This window comes from Liolophura sinensis, chromosome 12 (genome assembly GCF_032854445.1).
Source record: "Liolophura sinensis isolate JHLJ2023 chromosome 12, CUHK_Ljap_v2, whole genome shotgun sequence".
Lineage (NCBI taxonomy): Eukaryota > Metazoa > Mollusca > Polyplacophora > Chitonida > Chitonidae > Liolophura > Liolophura sinensis.
This window is the reverse complement of record NC_088306.1, coordinates 11,696,666-11,714,764: the sequence shown is the minus strand read 5'-3', so window position 1 is coordinate 11,714,764 and position 18,099 is coordinate 11,696,666. Positions and strand designations below refer to the sequence as shown.

The following is an 18,099-nucleotide window of genomic DNA, read 5'->3' as shown; positions in this document are numbered from 1 at the left end:
GGAAAGATTGCGACACTGTTGAAACTTCAGAACCGATATCTAAACATGCCTGGGTAACAACATCATTTACCTTTATGGCAACTAAGGTTTCCTTAAGGTTTAGCTTATTCCATATTTTCTTATAATTTATAGGGCAAGAATAACTCTCGTCTGGAATCTGCCCTCCGAACCAGGTGGTTTCTAGTTCCCATCTGATGTGTTTGTTTTAGGACAGTTTATTCCTCGCATGTCCTTCCTCCTTGCAAAACTAACATACCACAGTTCTGGCTGCCAGTTTAGCTACTTTACCGGCATTTTATCTTTATGTGTATGTGGTGATAGTTGAATCTGGTGTTTCACTCCTTTACCAGACATTTTAAAAGTTTCCCTGCCTCTAAGGCCAATCTCATGTTCAGCTGCATGTGCTGCTCAAAGCAAATTGCTAAACCGCTCACCTGCGTCAAATCTGTGACGTATAGCAGATCTAACTTCATGGTCAAACAAACAACTCCAAAACATCGTTCTGAGCATATCCTGATCGCCAACTAAAGCTGTCTCTTTCTGCACTGATATTCTTAACAATCCTTCTAACCTACATCCTCACGCCACTACATTCTCCGTCTCTTTTTGCTTTGCGCTATAAACATCTTCCAGAAGAGCCTCTGCAGTTAAGACATTACCAAAAATGAAAAATTTCATCAGGAGTGTACGAATCGTACTGCCTGCACCGAGATTTAACATCACCTCACTAGCTGTTCCCCGTAGTGCTCGTCTAAATGCAGGCATCATCATGTTTTCTAGGTATCCTTCAGACATCAAACTAGTTACCACATGCCGCAATTGATGATAAGCAAAGTTATCTTTAACATCAATCATCGCCTGAGAAAAATTATACTCTGCACTGTGAAGCAGCTGCCATCATAGGGTTGGTGTCAAACGATTGACGTTCCTGGGATCTCTCGAGGCTAAACAGAGAAACATTTACTTTCTTTCCTGTTGAATGAGGTTCTTTATCGCTTCTATTATACCGCTCACCTGCACAGGTGGACGTGGTAATTCAACTGCATTAACTACCTGGTATTCCTCTAATGCCGGTTTACGATCAGTGCTCTCTGTACCATGGTAGGACTTACCGTTAGGTCAATGCTCTCTTCACTTGCTTTGAGTTAAAGAACAATAAAAAATACTCACCTCTGTTTTGATCAGGAATGATCACCTCTTTGATTTTCATATCTCTACTGAAAAATCCAGCCAAGTCCTCACCATCAACAGGAACTTTCACTCCGCACGCCCATACCACCATGCCCCCAATATCGATCTCAAAACTATCGAAACTCCAGGCTATAATACTGAGTGTAAGTATATGCATTAAATACACAAGGTACCGGTATATTGACATAAACCACAGAAGTTAATCAAGAATAGCCTATCTTAGAAGTAAATTACAATAAAATTGCCATTCAGTTATCGTACTTCAACAAATGTAACAATCTTAACATTCAGCAACAACAATCTCCAAAAGATATTTTCAAATACTATCTCGATTACTGAATTCTCAGCCTGGTGACACTTGTAGCAACAACAACGAAAAATATGTCACTTACTCAATGACAAATATTTTGCTTACACTAGTCAAAATTATTTGGCAAAATCCAAACTTACATGTATGCATCACAAGCTATCAACATTTCAAACAATTTTCACAAGCACGTATAAGTTACTATCAACTGACTTGTTTTAGTTTCCCCAAAACAGTTAAATCCCTGTGAACACAATGTAGGCCTAACTCTTGGGCCCAGAGAAATAACAAGATATAACTGTAAGAAATAGCCCAAAGGCAGAAAATCAAACAAAAACTGTGATTTTTGCGCTTGCGGGCAAACGAAATGACTGAGAAAGGGTCGTGTCAACTTTATGAATACGTTCACACTCCGGGAAGAATAAAAGACACAAGTATAGAACGATGGCAGGCAAACAAGCGACAGCTTAACGCAAACTGACCACGCATAGGCCTACTCTCCTACCCAAACGGCGCCTTGTACGTACATACGGACGTTGTTAAACCTGCCCTTCATTTATTACAAGTGTTGAAAGGGTACTACCAAAGTGAGCATCATAGTCACAAATGTGTACAAGCAAAAAAAAAAAAAAAAAGAAAATGATTACACATTTAACACGAATGAAAGAGTTGTGAGCACTTGTACGTCATCAATATGAAATAGCCTCTAATCCAGAAGGCTAAACACTGTCTATGAAGGACAATGTAATTTGTGCTAACTCCATGGCACCCTGTCACATGCACATGCGTTTAGGTTTTAATTCTGTGGCCTACAGGCCCCTATCATGATCTTACATCAGCCCTTGACTTGATCAGAAAGTCGCGCAATCAACGCTAATTAAGGCGTTTTTTCATTGTTTACGTCACTTTTAACAAACAGCTTCAAATTAGATCTAATTAAATAACACCTTAATTCAGGTCTTTGGTATCGATATTAATCGACACTGGCGACAGTTGAGGTTAATTTGTTTCGTAATAATAAATTCCAAATAACGGTAAGGTAGGCTCATATGATGCATATAGACGATCCTCTTGCCGTCAGGCAGGAAGGTTGATCCTCGATTGCCTTCTTCTCGCGCAGGCCTGCCAGCGTCAAGTTCCTCTGGTTACCAGTACCTCTACGCCCACCAACTCGCAGCTAACTACGAAAATAAGTATGACTTAGAACTGAAATAACATAGTACACGACCGAGGGTTTATCAATTTATAGATGGTCTGCAATTTCAGCCATCTTTGAGGTAAGTTTGTGTATATTGTCGATATGTATATGCCCTTACCAGCCAAGAAGTTATGACACCTCTAGCTACCAGTGGGCAATGCTCAATTTTACGTCAAAGATGGGTGTCATCGCAAACCACCTACACCTTAAATGAATCTTGACGTCATTGGGGTTGCAATGCTCCGTTGCTCGGCAGAGCGTAGTCACGTGACCATGTAGTCATCCCTGGCAAAGAACTTTTGTATTATCAGGGCTATAAAGAAGCTATTCTGATTGAATCTTATTTCAGAGTATTTTAAACATCAGCGCTTCTTATTATTCCCTGTAAAAATCAGGGTTTTTATTACAGTTTTCAGCTCTCTCTACTCTTTCAATTTTTCTCTTCGCTGCGTGTGAAGCCGTGATAGTCTAGTGGTTAGGACTTCTCGTTGTGGCCGAGACAACCCAGGTTCGAATCCTGGTCACGGCAAAACGTTTTTTTTTTTCTTTCTTAATCAGACCACCTCGATTTTTGTAATCTTGAGAATGGAATGATAGTGAAGTAGACATATAATGCTAGTGATTAACTAAGTGCCTGCCTGTGTTTAGTGGTTCAAACCCCAGAGGTCAGCCAGTTTTCAGCACTAAATTCTCTGCTATTGGCCAACCCAGAAAGTGTAGATCCCAAATAATGCTTACAGTTACTTAACCCAATAACTAAAATATATTCTTTTACCCCCAAAATTACTTTTTTTTATCAAGAAATTGTTATTATTATTATTTACATTGTTATTTTTTCCACATATTTACTTTCACGGAGGAAATTAAATTTTCATAGAAAAAATATTTTTGACCGTGCTGGAAATAATTTTCTCTACTGTTTAAAATGATTACAGTAGTAAAAAAAATATTCTAGGTAAGAAGAAAAGAATTTTCCTGGTAAGAAAAAGTGATCTTTGTAAGAAATAAAGTTGACAACAGTTTGCCGATGGGACTGTTTGGCCTGGGATATATTATGATCCATATTGCATCTGAGGTTTGATAAGCTACCAGGTTTGTGTCTGTAGAAATGCAAAAACAAACAAAATATAAAAGCAAAAGGGTATAGCACTAATTAGCCACATTAGATGCGGATGTGATAGTTTTCTTTCTTGGCTGTTCGCTTCGAGAGGGGTAGATCCAGGGTCAATCCTGGGTTGAGTCATGCCTAAGACCTTAAAAGAGGAAGTTGTAACTTCCTCACTTGATGTTCAGCATGAAGAGGACACATGTAGTACAATGACTGGTTGACTCGTATGAGTATAATGGCTTGGACAGGTCCGCTTACTTGCCTTTGGTAAGGCATCTCAGTGAAGCAGCACTAGATTAAAGAGCAGTGGAAATCCGTCTTGCAACAAGGAGGCACATTACTCTAAGGATTCCTTTGTCGTCATATGACTGAAAAATTGTACGTTAGACCCCACTCATTCACTCTTTCTATGCTCTGTCTTGTCTATGAAATATAACTGTACCAAGCATTTAAAGCCAATCCAATGGCTAACTGCAGTATCTTTATTACGGCCTTGGGATTAAAATCTATACGGTGATACAGACTAATCACATTGCTCTCAGACTGCTGTCCACAACAGATACATGACCCAAACAGATTCTGGTTAATAAAAACAAAACAAAAGTCCTCAGAAACTCGTGAAATTTATTTTTCTGTTATAAATATAGGTCTACTGCCACAAACATCACATATTTTCTCAACCAAGAACATAAAAAAGAAACAATTACATAGAATTCTTGTAATAAAACACTATTAAAATTAATGGAAGTGTATTTTCTGGTAAATAATAGATACATGACCTATATGTTTGTGGGCAACACGTTTTTTTCTGAAAGCGAATACATTATCAAGGTTGAAAGAATAACAATACATGCTTTAGTGGTACATTGTCAGCATATGATGAAAATCAATGCAAAATTTACCCTAACTCTTCAACCTTTTCAACCACCTCTGTGACCAATATTTTGAAACACTCGGAGAGAACTGTGAGGAGTAGAGAAATAATTTGCACAGTTTTATGAAGCTTGCATCTTAAGTGACACACACACACACACACACAAAAACATTTTTTTAGCATTATTTTCATAATAATTGTATGCATAATTTCCATTTAAAAAAAAGTGCTTAAGCCGTTGAAAAGGTTGAGGATTTACAGTTCATGTACGTCTGGCTCAACTCATAATGAACACCACCTCATTCATTATTTTTTGCATAATCTGTTTCCTTATTTTCCCCATGATGTTTTACCACATTTTAACCTACATGTATCTTAGGCTTTATTCTCTTATTTATTTTATCACACAAGATGTCATATGTATGAGAAAAGACTCACAGTTTTACTCTCAGACTTTATCTAAACAAACTTCTGGGTTGATTTCTGATTAGATTAAGGATCTTCATTTTCATATCATTGTTCATGTTCAAATGTTTGAAAGAAAAAGCAGCACTTATACCAAATGTATGTACGAGCAAGAAGTGTCAAAACCATTGCTTTTTGTTTTCGTGATGTCAAACAACCGAGATATAACAGCTCAAAATAAGCAAAATCATGCCCATTGAAATAATCGAAAGTGCCTCCGAGTTATCAATTTTCACCAATGAGGCGCAAGTTCATCCATAACTCCTGGACGTTGGTGTTTCCACTTTCATTAACAGACAACTGTTTTAGCATTTTAACCATATGATAGTTCCTGTACGAGTGACATGACATGTTTCTGGTTGCTCCAACATGGGGCATCCCATGGCCTTGTAAGAATTCCTGATTAAAACTTGATTTATAGAATTACTAAACACGTCAGAAAAAAAAATGTCTGTAACAGTTCAGATCTGTTTCCAACTGTCTTCCCAAATAACTTGCGTTATATTATTTGTTGTCTTTTCTTTGAACATTCCTTATTGTCATGTCTCCAAAAATGCTGCGTCAAATCGAGAGACAGAAATGAAGTTGTGCTTGTAGATATAACGCTGACAAACCTATTGTAACCTACACTTATATATGTACATTGTTTCCATTCGTGATAGAAAAGAATTTAGTTAATATACTTTGTTTTCCAAAACTTTCAAGGATCAGTCTGTTTATACACACTAATTAACTAGTTTATTGATCCATCCGTTTTAAGTATAATGCACTATGATATTCCAACACTAAAATTTTGATACTTTTGAGCATGTAGGGGCCTGCGTAGTTCAGTTGGTTAGTGTGCTAGCGCAGGGTAATGACCCAGGAGTCTCTCACCAATGTGGTCGCTGTGAGTTCAAGTCCAGCTCATGCTGGCTTCCTCTCCGGTCGTATGTGGTTAGGTCTTCCAGCAACCTGCGGATGGTTGTGGGTTTCCTCCGGGCACTGCCCGGTTTTTTCCCACCATAATGCTGGCTGTCGTCGCATAAGTGAAATATTCTAGAGTACGGCGTAAAACAACAAATAAAATAAATAAATAAATAAATTTGAGCATGAATCTCAAAATAAATTCTTTCAAGGATTTTCATGGTTTTCAAACCCATTCATTAAAATTCAAGCACTTTCAAAGCAAAAATGGAACCCTGATATAATTACGTCTGCGTGGTAATTTTATGGGTTCTTTAACAAGAAGTATTGCGATGACTGACCCTGTGATTTTCCCCACTGTATATGTGTGGAGCAAACTTGAGCCAGAAGGGTCACCCTATATCTGGGATCAGCCTACACAAAGAATTCACGGTACTGATGGTACTGAACACCTGACATACACAACTCTCACACGGACTGCTGAATATCAATCTTTTAAAAAATCTCAATGTTTCCATAGCAACTAGACTTACAAACCCATATCATCATGAGCTATTTCAGTGTTTTCAGAGTAAAATATTTTATTCAGGCAAAACTTGCTAAATACGTTCAAAAGTCGATGCATTTAATTTTCTTATTTAGCACTAGAAAATTAAGATTTTCCTGAAAAGTCACCATTCTACAGCGCAGAAGTGGATTGACAAACAAAAATACATGAGACATTTCCCCAAAAGGACTTTTCTGTTGTTGTTGTACAGTTTTCTTTATGTAATTATTTATATATTTAACTTCACTGACTTCGTTCTACATGTTTTTTGGGAATATTTCATTATACTTCAAACAGCGCCTAAGTAAAGACAGGATACACTGCTAGAGATGAATACCTGTGTTACCAATCCATTTGAAGTTTTACAAGGTACCCTAAATGACCTAAATAATTTCGTCCATGAAAAAGTTGCTAATTTTTCCAGATTCTTGGAGTTTTGCTGATTTTAGAAAAGTGCTTTGAGAGGTGTTTGGAAGGTAGGATGAGATCCTAATGGGAAAATGTAAATTTCAGCACCAGAAGTAATATCTCATGACATTTATTTGCCACCGTAAATGATCTTTTGTGTTCGAATATTGAGGTCAATTACGGTATATGCTAAGATGCAGATCAGAGGTTAAGTACAAATATTTGCCTTTGTATGTCTTAGCAGGTTTTGGAGTTCACTGAAACAAAACTCTTCTGACATCTTTAATGTGCATGTTTTTTTTTTTGGTGAATCATGTCACCTCATGGTATTATAGCCATTACTTCTGAAAAAAAACAACAAAAAAAAAACGAGAAAATGGATTTACAACAGTCGTGTGAAAACTACTCCTGACTCACAAGGGAACAGTATGTGCTCTAGAATTAAGTTAGGAATCACTAGAAGTATGTGTATTAAGAGTAAGTACACAAAATTATATATATATATGTGTGTGTGTGTGAGTGTGTGTGTACAGTACATCACCCAATAATTTCATGAAATCATTCACAAACTGCTCTGCTGTACATGTATGAACCTTTGTGACTTTGTAATTAGTTGGTGAAAAATCTGATTTACACTTTATAATCACATGAAATCATTCACAAACTGCTCTGCTGTACATGTATGAACCTTTGTGACTTTGTAATTAGTTGGTGAAAAATATGATTTACACTTTATCATTACATGAAATCATTCACAAACTGCTCTGCTGTACATGTATGAACCTTTTTGACTGTAATTAGTCGCTGAAATAATCACATGAAATCATCCACAAACTGCTCTGCTGTACATGTGGCTACACTCGCTGTTTGTGACGCTGATACACTAGTGGGCTTCGCAGCTTAGGATCACGGGCTTTGTAATGTTCGTTAAAGTCGAGCCGGAAGATGAGGAATCGAAGACTGGTGTCTTGGTGGGTGGTGACCATCATGATGAACTCCTGAACTTTATCCTGTGAGAAGAGAACAGACAGCCATGAACAGGCAGATGCATGGATGGATGGACAGACAACCATGAACAGGCAGACGCATGGATGGATGGACAGACAACCATGAACAGGCAGATGAATGGATGGATGGACAGACAACCATGAACAGGCAGACGCATGGATGGATGGACAGACAACCATGAACAGGCAGACGCATGGATGGATGGACAGACAACCATGAACAGACAGACACATGGATGGATGGACAGACAACCATGAACAGACAGACGCATGGATGGATGGACAGACAACCATGAACAGGCAGATGAATGGATGGATGGACAGACAACCATGAACAGGCAGACGCATGGATGGACAGACAACCATGAACAGACAGACGCATGGATGGATGGACAGACAACCATGAACAGGCAGACGCATGGATGGATGGACAGACAACCATGAACAGGCAGAGGCATGGATGGACAGACAACCATGAACAGGCAGAGACATGGATGGACAGACAATCAGAAATTAACAGAGAACCATACACGTGTTTCTTTTATATATATATTTTGAAAGTGGTGCAACAAAATGCCCAATGGCACCCCACCTACTCACAAAATGCCCAGTGGCACCCCATCTACTCACAAAATGTCCAGTGACACCCCATCTACTCACAAAATGCCCAGTGGCACCCCATCTACTCACAAAATGTCCAGTGACACCCCATCTACTCACAAAATGTCCAGTGACACCCCATCTACTCACAAAATGCCCAGTGGCACCCCATCTACTCACAAAATGGCCAGTGGCACCCCATCTACTCACAAAATGCCCACTGACAAAAGATAGCAAGTTAAAATTTTCATTGACAGATCCACCAACAGACAGAGTGATTTACAAAGCTGATTGTTTCAGCCAGATGAAGTTCAATTCCTCTGGTATTACAGCTTACCCTGTAGGAGGTTGCTAGCACCTGCAGCTGAAGCCTGGTAGACTGTATGAGGCTCCTCAGGAAACTGGAACGTCTCTCGTCCTCTGCTGTCTGCTCAGCCTCTGTCACACCCCACTTACCCTGAAAATATGGACACACTTGTCAGGCACTAAAAATTTTCAAATTTCCAGGCTTTTTCCAATCCTATATTCACGTTTTCAGGATATTTGGCATAAATATTCTTCAGTTACACAGGCTTAAAAGGTTCATGTTTATTGTTACTTTGACTGTAACCATACATCCAATCATATACAACATGCCGTTTTTGGTTTTACCACTTACATCAAAAGGTTGTTTTAAAAAACGTGAGGCATTTATTTTCAGACTTGACATCACAGTTTTTCACTGCTAATTTTGACTATTGCATAGGAGAAATCCTTCAGCTGCCTTCCTTTAAAAGATGTTTTTATAGGCAATTAACAGTTCTTTTTCACGTTACCTAAAATCTTTAACAAAAGAATTTCACAGTACAGTGGACACAGTGAAAGGTACACCCCAGGAGATACCGTGGAATGATTTTGTTACAACAGGCCGCAAATGCAAGCCATCTATACTAAAGACTTCAACAGACCTCATCTGTTTTCTTCTGCATCTGCTGGCTGAAGCGCTGCCTGGTGTCTATCTCCTCCTCCACAGCGCTATAAAAAGCGCCCTGAGCAGTTTGGAACTGGATGATCAGGTCGAAGATTGCCCTCAGCTGGGTCAGGATACCCTGGTCAACAGGTAAAATGACTAATGTCTCTAGATAACTGTAAGGACTGTGATGATGGTAAATGACTAAGGACTGTAATGATGGTAAATGACTGAGGACTGTAACAATGTTAAATGACTGTAAGGGCTGTAAATGACTGTAAGGGCTGTAATGACAGTAAATGACTGTAGGGACTGTAATGATGATAAATGACTAAGGGTTGTAAATGACTATGTCAACGATAAATGACTAAGGACTGCAATGATGGTAAATGGCTGTAAGGGCTGTAAATGACTGTAACAGGTGACCTAAAATATCGTCAGTGATTAAGTTATTCCTTTACCTAAGGATGATATCCTACAGAAAAATGTAAGTTTCCGCACCATACGTAATCTTTTATGACTTCAATTTGCCTATAAATATGCCCTTCTTCAGGCAAATTCTTAGGTCAAATGTAGTGATTTCAGTTCACTGATATCTAACGAGGAATACTGCCTGCCTAGAACAAGTAGGTTCAAGTGGTGTGTTCACTGTATCTGTACCTATATAGGACATATAGGAATTGAAGGTTGATCGGAATTACCTGGGAAAAAATTAGGGGCGTGTACTGGAATAGAAAAGCTAAGAAATACCCAAACATTGTTATTACAATGCTGAACAAAAAGAAAGACTGCAATGGACAATTTGATAGCCTGCATCCATGTTGACTCTTCAGCCACACAGGATAAAATCTATAGGATCCTAGGAAATACAGGAGCATATAACTGTGCTTCTACAGCAATGCACAGTAGCATAATAGCAGAAAATTTTTTGCACCTTGCAACAGTCAAGAGCAAAACTTGGTGGTGTCCATTGGCCTACGCCTTATTTCCTCAACCCATCAACCTCACCACTGTTGATTAATTTATTTATTTAATTGGTGTTTTACGTCATACTCCAAAATATTTCACCTATATTTATTTACTTCATTGGTGTTTTATGCCGTACTCAAGAATACTTCACTCATATGATGGCAACCAGTATTATGGTGGGAGGAAACAAGGCAGAGCCCGGGGGAAACCCACGATCATCCGCAGGCTTCTGCAGACCTTTCCACGTTCAGCTGGAGAGGAAGCCAGCATGAGCTAAACTTGAACTCACAGTGACCGGATTGGTGAATTTCACTCATATGATGGCAGTCCACCATTATTGTGTAAGTGCTAGATTCTTGAATACAGCAAATATCTCCAATCACTACAACACACTCTGAGAATACAAGTCTGTGCCACAATTACATGTAAATATACAAATGCCCACACTACAACTGAATGGACAATATTCTATATTTCTGTATAATATGCCAATCATCACGACTATGAAGAATGACTTGAAACATTCCTGGATTTCTATAACTACCAAAAACTGAATGGAATGATCCTTTAATGGCTAAAACAGACACATTATGTTAATAGAAAATTAACCCCCAGGTAATGGCAGACGTAACAAGGCATTCAGAGAATACCAGCAGTTTACTTTGTAAGGCAAGCTCATAAAGTAGTCATGAATACTTGCTATTTGAGGAGTAATCAGGTTTATGGGTGGACATTTGAGGAGTAATCAGGTTTATGGGTGGACATTTGAGGGGTGATCAGGTTTATGGATGGACATTTGAGGGGTGATCAGGTTTATGGGTGGACATTTGAGGAGTGAACAGGTTTATGGGTGGACATTTGAGGAGTGATCAGGTTTATGGGTGGACATTTGAGTGATCAGGTTTATGGGTGGACATTTGAGTGATCAGGTTTATGGGTGGACATTTGAGTGATCAGGTTTATGGGTGGACATTTGAGGAGTGATCAGGTTTATGGGTGGACATTTGAGTGATCAGGTTTATGGGTGGACATTTGAGGAGTAATCAGGTTTATGGGTGGACATTTGAGGAGTGATCAGGTTTATGGGTGGACATTTGAGTGATCAGGTTTATGGGTGGACATTTGAGGAGTGATCAGGTTTATGAGTGGACATTTGAGGGGTGATCAGGTTTATGGGTGGACATTTGAGGAGTGATCAGGTTTATGGGTGGACATTTGAGGAGTGAACAGGTTTATGGGTGGACATTTGAGGAGTGATCAGGTTTATGGGTGGACATTTGAGGAGTGAACAGGTTTATGGGTGGACATTTGACAAGTAATCAGGTTTATGGGTGGACATTTGAGGAGTGAACAGGTTTATGGGTGGACATTTGAGGAGTGATCAGGTTTATGGGTGGACATTTGAGGAGTGAACAGGTTTATGGGTGGACATTTGACAAGTAATCAGGTTTATGGGTGGATATTTGAGGAGTGATCAGGTTTATGGGTGGACATTTGGGAGTGAACAGGTTTATGGGTGGACATTTGAGGAGTGAACAGGTTTATGGGTGGACATTTGACAAGTAATCAGGTTTATGGGTGGACATTTGAGGAGTGAACAGGTTTATGGGTGGACATTTGGGAGTGAACAGGTTTATGGGTGGACATTTGAGGAGTGAACAGGTTTATGGGTGGACATTTGACAAGTAATCAGGTTTATGGGTGGATATTTGAGGAGTGAACAGGTTTATGGGTGGACATTTGAGGAGTGAACAGGTTTATGGGTGGATATTTGAGGAGTGATCAGGTTTATGGGGTGGACATTTGAGGAGTAATCAGGTTTATGGGTGGATATTTGAGGAGTAATCATGTTTATGGGTGGACATTTGAGGAGTGATCAGGTTTATGCGTGGACATTTGAGGAGTGATCAGGTTTATGGGTGGAAATTTGAGGAGTGATCGGGTTTATGGGTGCACAGTACAAACCAGAGCCTGAAGAAAGCCACAAAAACAACACTTGACAAGCCAGAATAGCAAGAGTGGGATTAAACACACAACCTAGTTGGTCATGAGGAGAGTGGAATAAAAATACAGTGCAATGCACTTCAAACCCTTTGACCTTGAGCACATACATTTACTATATGGTGTTTTAATATATGCAGAAATCTTCAAATATCATCTGTTAAGCCTAAAATAAGTATGCACCTGTTTCTATGGAGACCAACAGCAGACTGTTATCAAGGACATCTGATTTTTTTTTCTGAATGTTTGTGTAGATGTGGTCAACTGTGGCAACAAATTTATCTGTTTAAGACACATGTTTGCAATTAATTAGCATAAAATATTCCTAATGACCTTGAAAAATAGGATAAGGTCACTAAAAATCAATAGGGTTTACATAAGGTATATGTGACATAATTTTCATTATTAAACTTTGCCTCACACCTTCAATAGATATCATGTTTGCAAGCACTAAATGCCATTTGACCTGTTCACCTTGAAAAAATATGTCAAGGTCACCGGAAATCAATAGGGCTCTTCTCCATGGTTTTGGGCATCTATGACACAAATTTGATAAATTCGACTTGAAAATGTTGCAAGATAAAACGTTTACAAGAAAATGGGCAGACCGACGGTGGCCACAGCGACAATATCCATATCCCTGGCTGAAGGGTAAAAACTGCAGTGATGCTCTGCTCCTTTATGCTTCTTTTGCACACAGTATTCAAGGACACAGTCTATTCACTGTCAACACGAGGGCAAAGACAGACAACAATCATACCTTGTTTTTCCAGCTATGCAGCCAATTACACAAAGCCAGTTTATTAAATGAGAATTTGGAATTTAATTTTAACACTTATTTTTGGATCCTGTAAGTTGAAATGGGGAACATATAATAAGTGTCTAGTTCAGGCAAATCTTTTAGAACCTTAACTCACTGGGTTGGAAACTAAGCACATTACTAAACATGGTTCTGGGTTCTAATACTAACCATAGAATCCTTATCAAGGAGACATCTCACATTGATGGCATCGAGAAAAACCTCGTGGGCAGCAATGATGTAATCCAGGTCTTTGGCCTCTTTAACTTTTGTCAACAGTTCATCCCACAAACATTCCAGTACCTGAAAGTTTATAAATACTGTAACCAATGAAATTCTCAAATATAATAAATCTGATTTGCTTGTGAAAACGCAATACGCTTTTGATGGTGGCTAGGAACAGAGCTAAGGTTCTGCTACGGGTGATCCACGAAAGCATCACCCTGCTTTTATACCCGCATGTGACTTATTTAATCACTTAGGTAAGATGTAAAACCATTAAAATATTGTATTAATTATTTATTTATTTCATTGGTGTTTTATGCCGTACTCAAGAATATTTCACTTATACAACGGCGGACAGCGTTATGGTGGGAGGAAACCGGGCAGAACCCGGGGGAAGCCCACAACCTTCCGGAAGTTGCTGGAAGACCTTACCCAGGTAAGGCCGGAGAGGAAGCCAGCAAAAATTGTATTGGACAGGGTTTGTGCCTACATGTGAGAGCTATTACACCTTGCGTGAAATTTACTTTCTCTGGACATTGTAAAATTCCACCCCTTGTGTATCTAAGCACTGACAATTAAATTAAAGTCCACAAAAATGGCCTCACGTGTTTGACAAGTCACATGATACAGCAGGAGTCTTTTTACTTTTAGAAACAAAAGAGTTTGACCACAAATCTCTCCTATTATTACAATGTTCTAGAAATACAATGACAATTTATTAAATTAATAAATTTGCCTCACTTGTATTTTATCCTCTCCTTACCTTCAGCAACAAAAGAGTTTGATCACAAGTCATCCCTATCATTACAATGCTCATCAAATAACCTTCTGTGAAGATTGTAAAATCTCTGATATCTGTGTATGCTGACATACCACTGCAGAGGATGGGTGGGTTGTGGAGAGCTTACCTCAAAGTTGATGTAGTACTGGACCTGCTGTATGAAATGGACCATCTCACATGTTAACACATGACACTGATGATTCACTCCCAGTAGTTCTGTAACAAAACACATGTTAACACATGGCGCTGATGATTCACTGCCAGTAGTTCTGTAACAAAACACATGTTAATACATGGCACTGATGTTTCACTGCCAGTAGTTCTGTAACAAAACACATGTTAACACATGACACTGATGATTCACACCCAGTAGTTCTGTAACAAAACACATGTTAATACATGACACTGATGCTTCACTCCCAGTAGTTCTGTAACAAAACACATGTTAACACATGGCACTGATGATTCACTCCCAGTAGTTCTGTAACAAAACACATGTTAACACATGGCACTGATGCTTCAATCCCAGTAGTTCTGTAACAAAACACATGTTAATACATGACACTGATGATTCACTCCCAGTAGTTCTGTAACAAAACACATGTTAATACATGACACTGATGCTTCACTCCCAGTAGTTCTGTAACAAAACACATGTTAATACATGACACTGATGCTTCACTCCCAGTAGTTCTGTAACAAAACACATGTTAATACATGACACTGATGCTTCACTCCCAGTAGTTCTGTAACAAAACACATGTTAATACATGACACTGATGCTTCATTCTCAGTAGTTCTGTAACAAAACACATGTTAACACATGACACTGATGATTCACTCCCAGTAATTCTGTAACAAAACACATGTTAATACATGACACTGATGATTCACTCTCAGTAGTTCTGTAACAAAACACATGTTAATACATGACACTGATGCTTCACTCCCAGTAGTTCTGTAACAAAACACATGTTAATACATGACACTGATGCTTCACTCCCAGTAGTTCTGTAACAAAACACATGGCACTGATGCTTCACTCCCAGTAGTTCTGTAACAAAACACATGTTAATACATGACACTGATGCTTCACTACCAGTAGTTCTGTAACAAAACAAATGTTAATACATGACACTGATGCTTCACTCCCAGTAGTTCTGTAACAAAACACATGTTAACACATGGCATTGATGATTGACTCCCAGTAGTTCTGTAACAAAACACATGTTAACACATGACACTGATGATTCACTCCCAGTAGTTCTGTAACAAAACACATGTTAACACATGGCATTGATGATTCACTCCCAGTAGTTCTGTAACAAAACACATGTTAACACATGACACTGATGATTCACACCCAGTAGTTCTGTAACAAAACACATGTTAATACATGACACTGATGATTCACTCCCATTAGTTCTGTAACAAAACACATGTTAACACATGGCATTGATGATTCACTGCCAGTAGTTCTGTAACAAAACACATGTTAATACATGGCACTGATGCTTCACTGCCAGTAGTTCTGTAACAAAACACATGTTAACACATGGCACTGATGATTCACTCCCAGTAGTTCTGTAACAAAACACATGTTAATACATGACAATGATGCTTCACTCACAGTAGTTCTGTAACAAAACACACGTTAATACATGGCACTGATGCTTCACTCCCAGTAGTTCTGTAATAAAACACATGTTAACATATTGCACTGATGCTTCACTGCCAGTAATTCTGAAACAAAACATTGTACAAAGTGCAGAATTTCAAAACATCAAACTTTGGGGGTAAATGATCAGACAAAAAAGAATGGATTTAAAACTAAATCATGGCAAGTTGGGAGATGAGAAATATGATTTGTTTGTTCATAAATCTGTGTTTTAACATTTCACTTTCACATCCACACATCATTCATTTATTAATTTGATTGGTGTTTAATGCTGTACTCAAGAATATTTCATGCAACAGCAGCCAGCATCATGGTGGAGGAAACAGGGCTTGGATAAACCCCAGACTACCAGCAGGTTTCTGGCTGACCTTCCAGAGAGGAAGCCAGGTGTCCACATTTCAAGAGTGGTCAAATGTTTCTATTAATGCCCTGTGTCCCTGGTCCCTATTGTGGAGTTACATGATTAAGGCCATGGGCCATTTACAGGTAAATTATTGTGTGCTATTTCCGCCATACCTGGGATCTGAGCTATTAACCTGTCCATAAACATCTGACTTTTCCACACCATGGCCAGTATGTACTCCATCCTCTTAGCTCTCCACAGGAAGTTAAACACTCGTAGGTACATGATTATACACTCTGGGGTGATCACCTGAAAATACATGCAGACATTATCTTACACTCTGGGATAAACACCTGAAAATAGAGATATGATCATACACTCTGGGATGAACACCTGGAAATAGAGATATGACGTACATCGCATTTTGACATGGTGAAAATACAGTTGGATAGATAGTCATACATACTGCCAGGTTGAACACCAGATAAAACAGGAAGAGCCAGGGCAACACCATCTTGTTACTTTGTTAACGTTTTACATGTTATGTAATTATTCGAGAATGTATAATATTCTTATTGTAAATTTTCATAAACTCACAGTTCTGATTGGTCCATCCACATGGTAGTATAAACTGAAAACATCCCAACCTGTATCCCCTGGGGAAACCTGAAGATAAAATAAAACTGTTTCCTACAGTTCGGCATACTGCTGTATCAATCTGGTCTATCGTGGTAAAATGCAATGCTATACTGATGGGACAGTGAAATATTTTTGGCATTCCAACTTCAATTACAATGCAATTCTATACTATTTATTATTTGTGTTAACATTGACTTCTTCAGTCAGATTTACATACTTTCCAACTCTGTGCATGAAGGTAGCACATAACAATATTGTCCATTTTTGGAACACCATACCTTGTCCATGAGGACACTGTATATTGATGTTGTCTATCCCGACTTTGGGTAAGCATGTAGGTTACAATTCACTGCTTGTGTTTGGATGGTATAGTTAATGAGCTGGAAAGTGAAAACTACTAATGTCAGTGGCAAGCCATTTAACAGTCACTGTGGCTATATTTCATCCATATTGATTGTTCAAAGACAATCTTAATCTCACCTCTAATGTCTACACTGAATCCAGTAACAATCAAATGATAGCTACTGTATGGACTTAAGATGTCTTTGTTCATTCAGTAATATGTGCCAAGTGGAATTATACTCTATTAATACATTGTCTGGCTACAAGGTGTAATTATATTTATTTATTTTTGTCTACACTGTATACCTGCTCTCTGTGATACTCACCTCCAATAAGCGTACATCCAGCCTCTTCAGGATATCTGTGTCATCAAACTGAGCGTTTGTTGCTCTGATTGCCGTCTCCAGGATTCCAGTCAGGTTGTGCAGGTAGAGATTTCCTGCTGGCTTGGCTAGATCTTCTCTGTTCGTACAAAACAACAGTACTTTAATACTTACATGTATTTACTTCAATCAACTTGTGTACTCTGCTTCACCTGAAGTTTGGTATGTAAAAAAGCACCCTCTGAAGCACACAGAGGCCTCAATATGATACTTTTGAAGCCAAGACAAATAACAAATCGAATCTGAAGTGGCCCTATAAGGTGGATGAAGCAAAATGTGCAATCTGAAAAAGGCTAAAAATTTAATAAATGAAATACACTATCTGAATTTTTTTTTTTTTACAAAATGGCCAACAATCTCAGAAAACAAACTGCTATTC

General features: G+C 38.6%; 1 protein-coding gene and 1 non-coding gene across 2 annotated transcripts in view; one reads left to right on the top strand and one right to left on the bottom strand.

Annotated features, from left to right (window-relative positions):
• Positions 1-3,153: 3,153 nt before the first annotated feature.
• Trnah-gug (transfer RNA histidin (anticodon GUG)) lies at positions 3,154-3,225 on the top strand. The gene has a single exon. It is a non-coding gene; the product is annotated as a tRNA-His (tRNA).
• A 4,626-nt stretch (positions 3,226-7,851) lies between these two features.
• The window catches only part of LOC135479694 (gamma-tubulin complex component 3 homolog), a 32,764-nt gene continuing 22,516 nt past the window's right edge, over positions 7,852-18,099 (bottom strand). Inside the window, exons 19-26 of the mRNA XM_064759598.1 lie at positions 17,664-17,799; positions 16,954-17,022; positions 16,530-16,665; positions 14,463-14,551; positions 13,501-13,632; positions 9,559-9,699; positions 8,949-9,068; positions 7,852-8,014 (exon numbers count right to left, since the gene is read on the bottom strand). Coding sequence (XP_064615668.1) covers positions 7,859-8,014; positions 8,949-9,068; positions 9,559-9,699; positions 13,501-13,632; positions 14,463-14,551; positions 16,530-16,665; positions 16,954-17,022; positions 17,664-17,799 — 979 coding nt within the window. The 3' untranslated portion in view covers positions 7,852-7,858. The remainder of the gene's footprint in view (positions 8,015-8,948; positions 9,069-9,558; positions 9,700-13,500; positions 13,633-14,462; positions 14,552-16,529; positions 16,666-16,953; positions 17,023-17,663; positions 17,800-18,099) is intronic.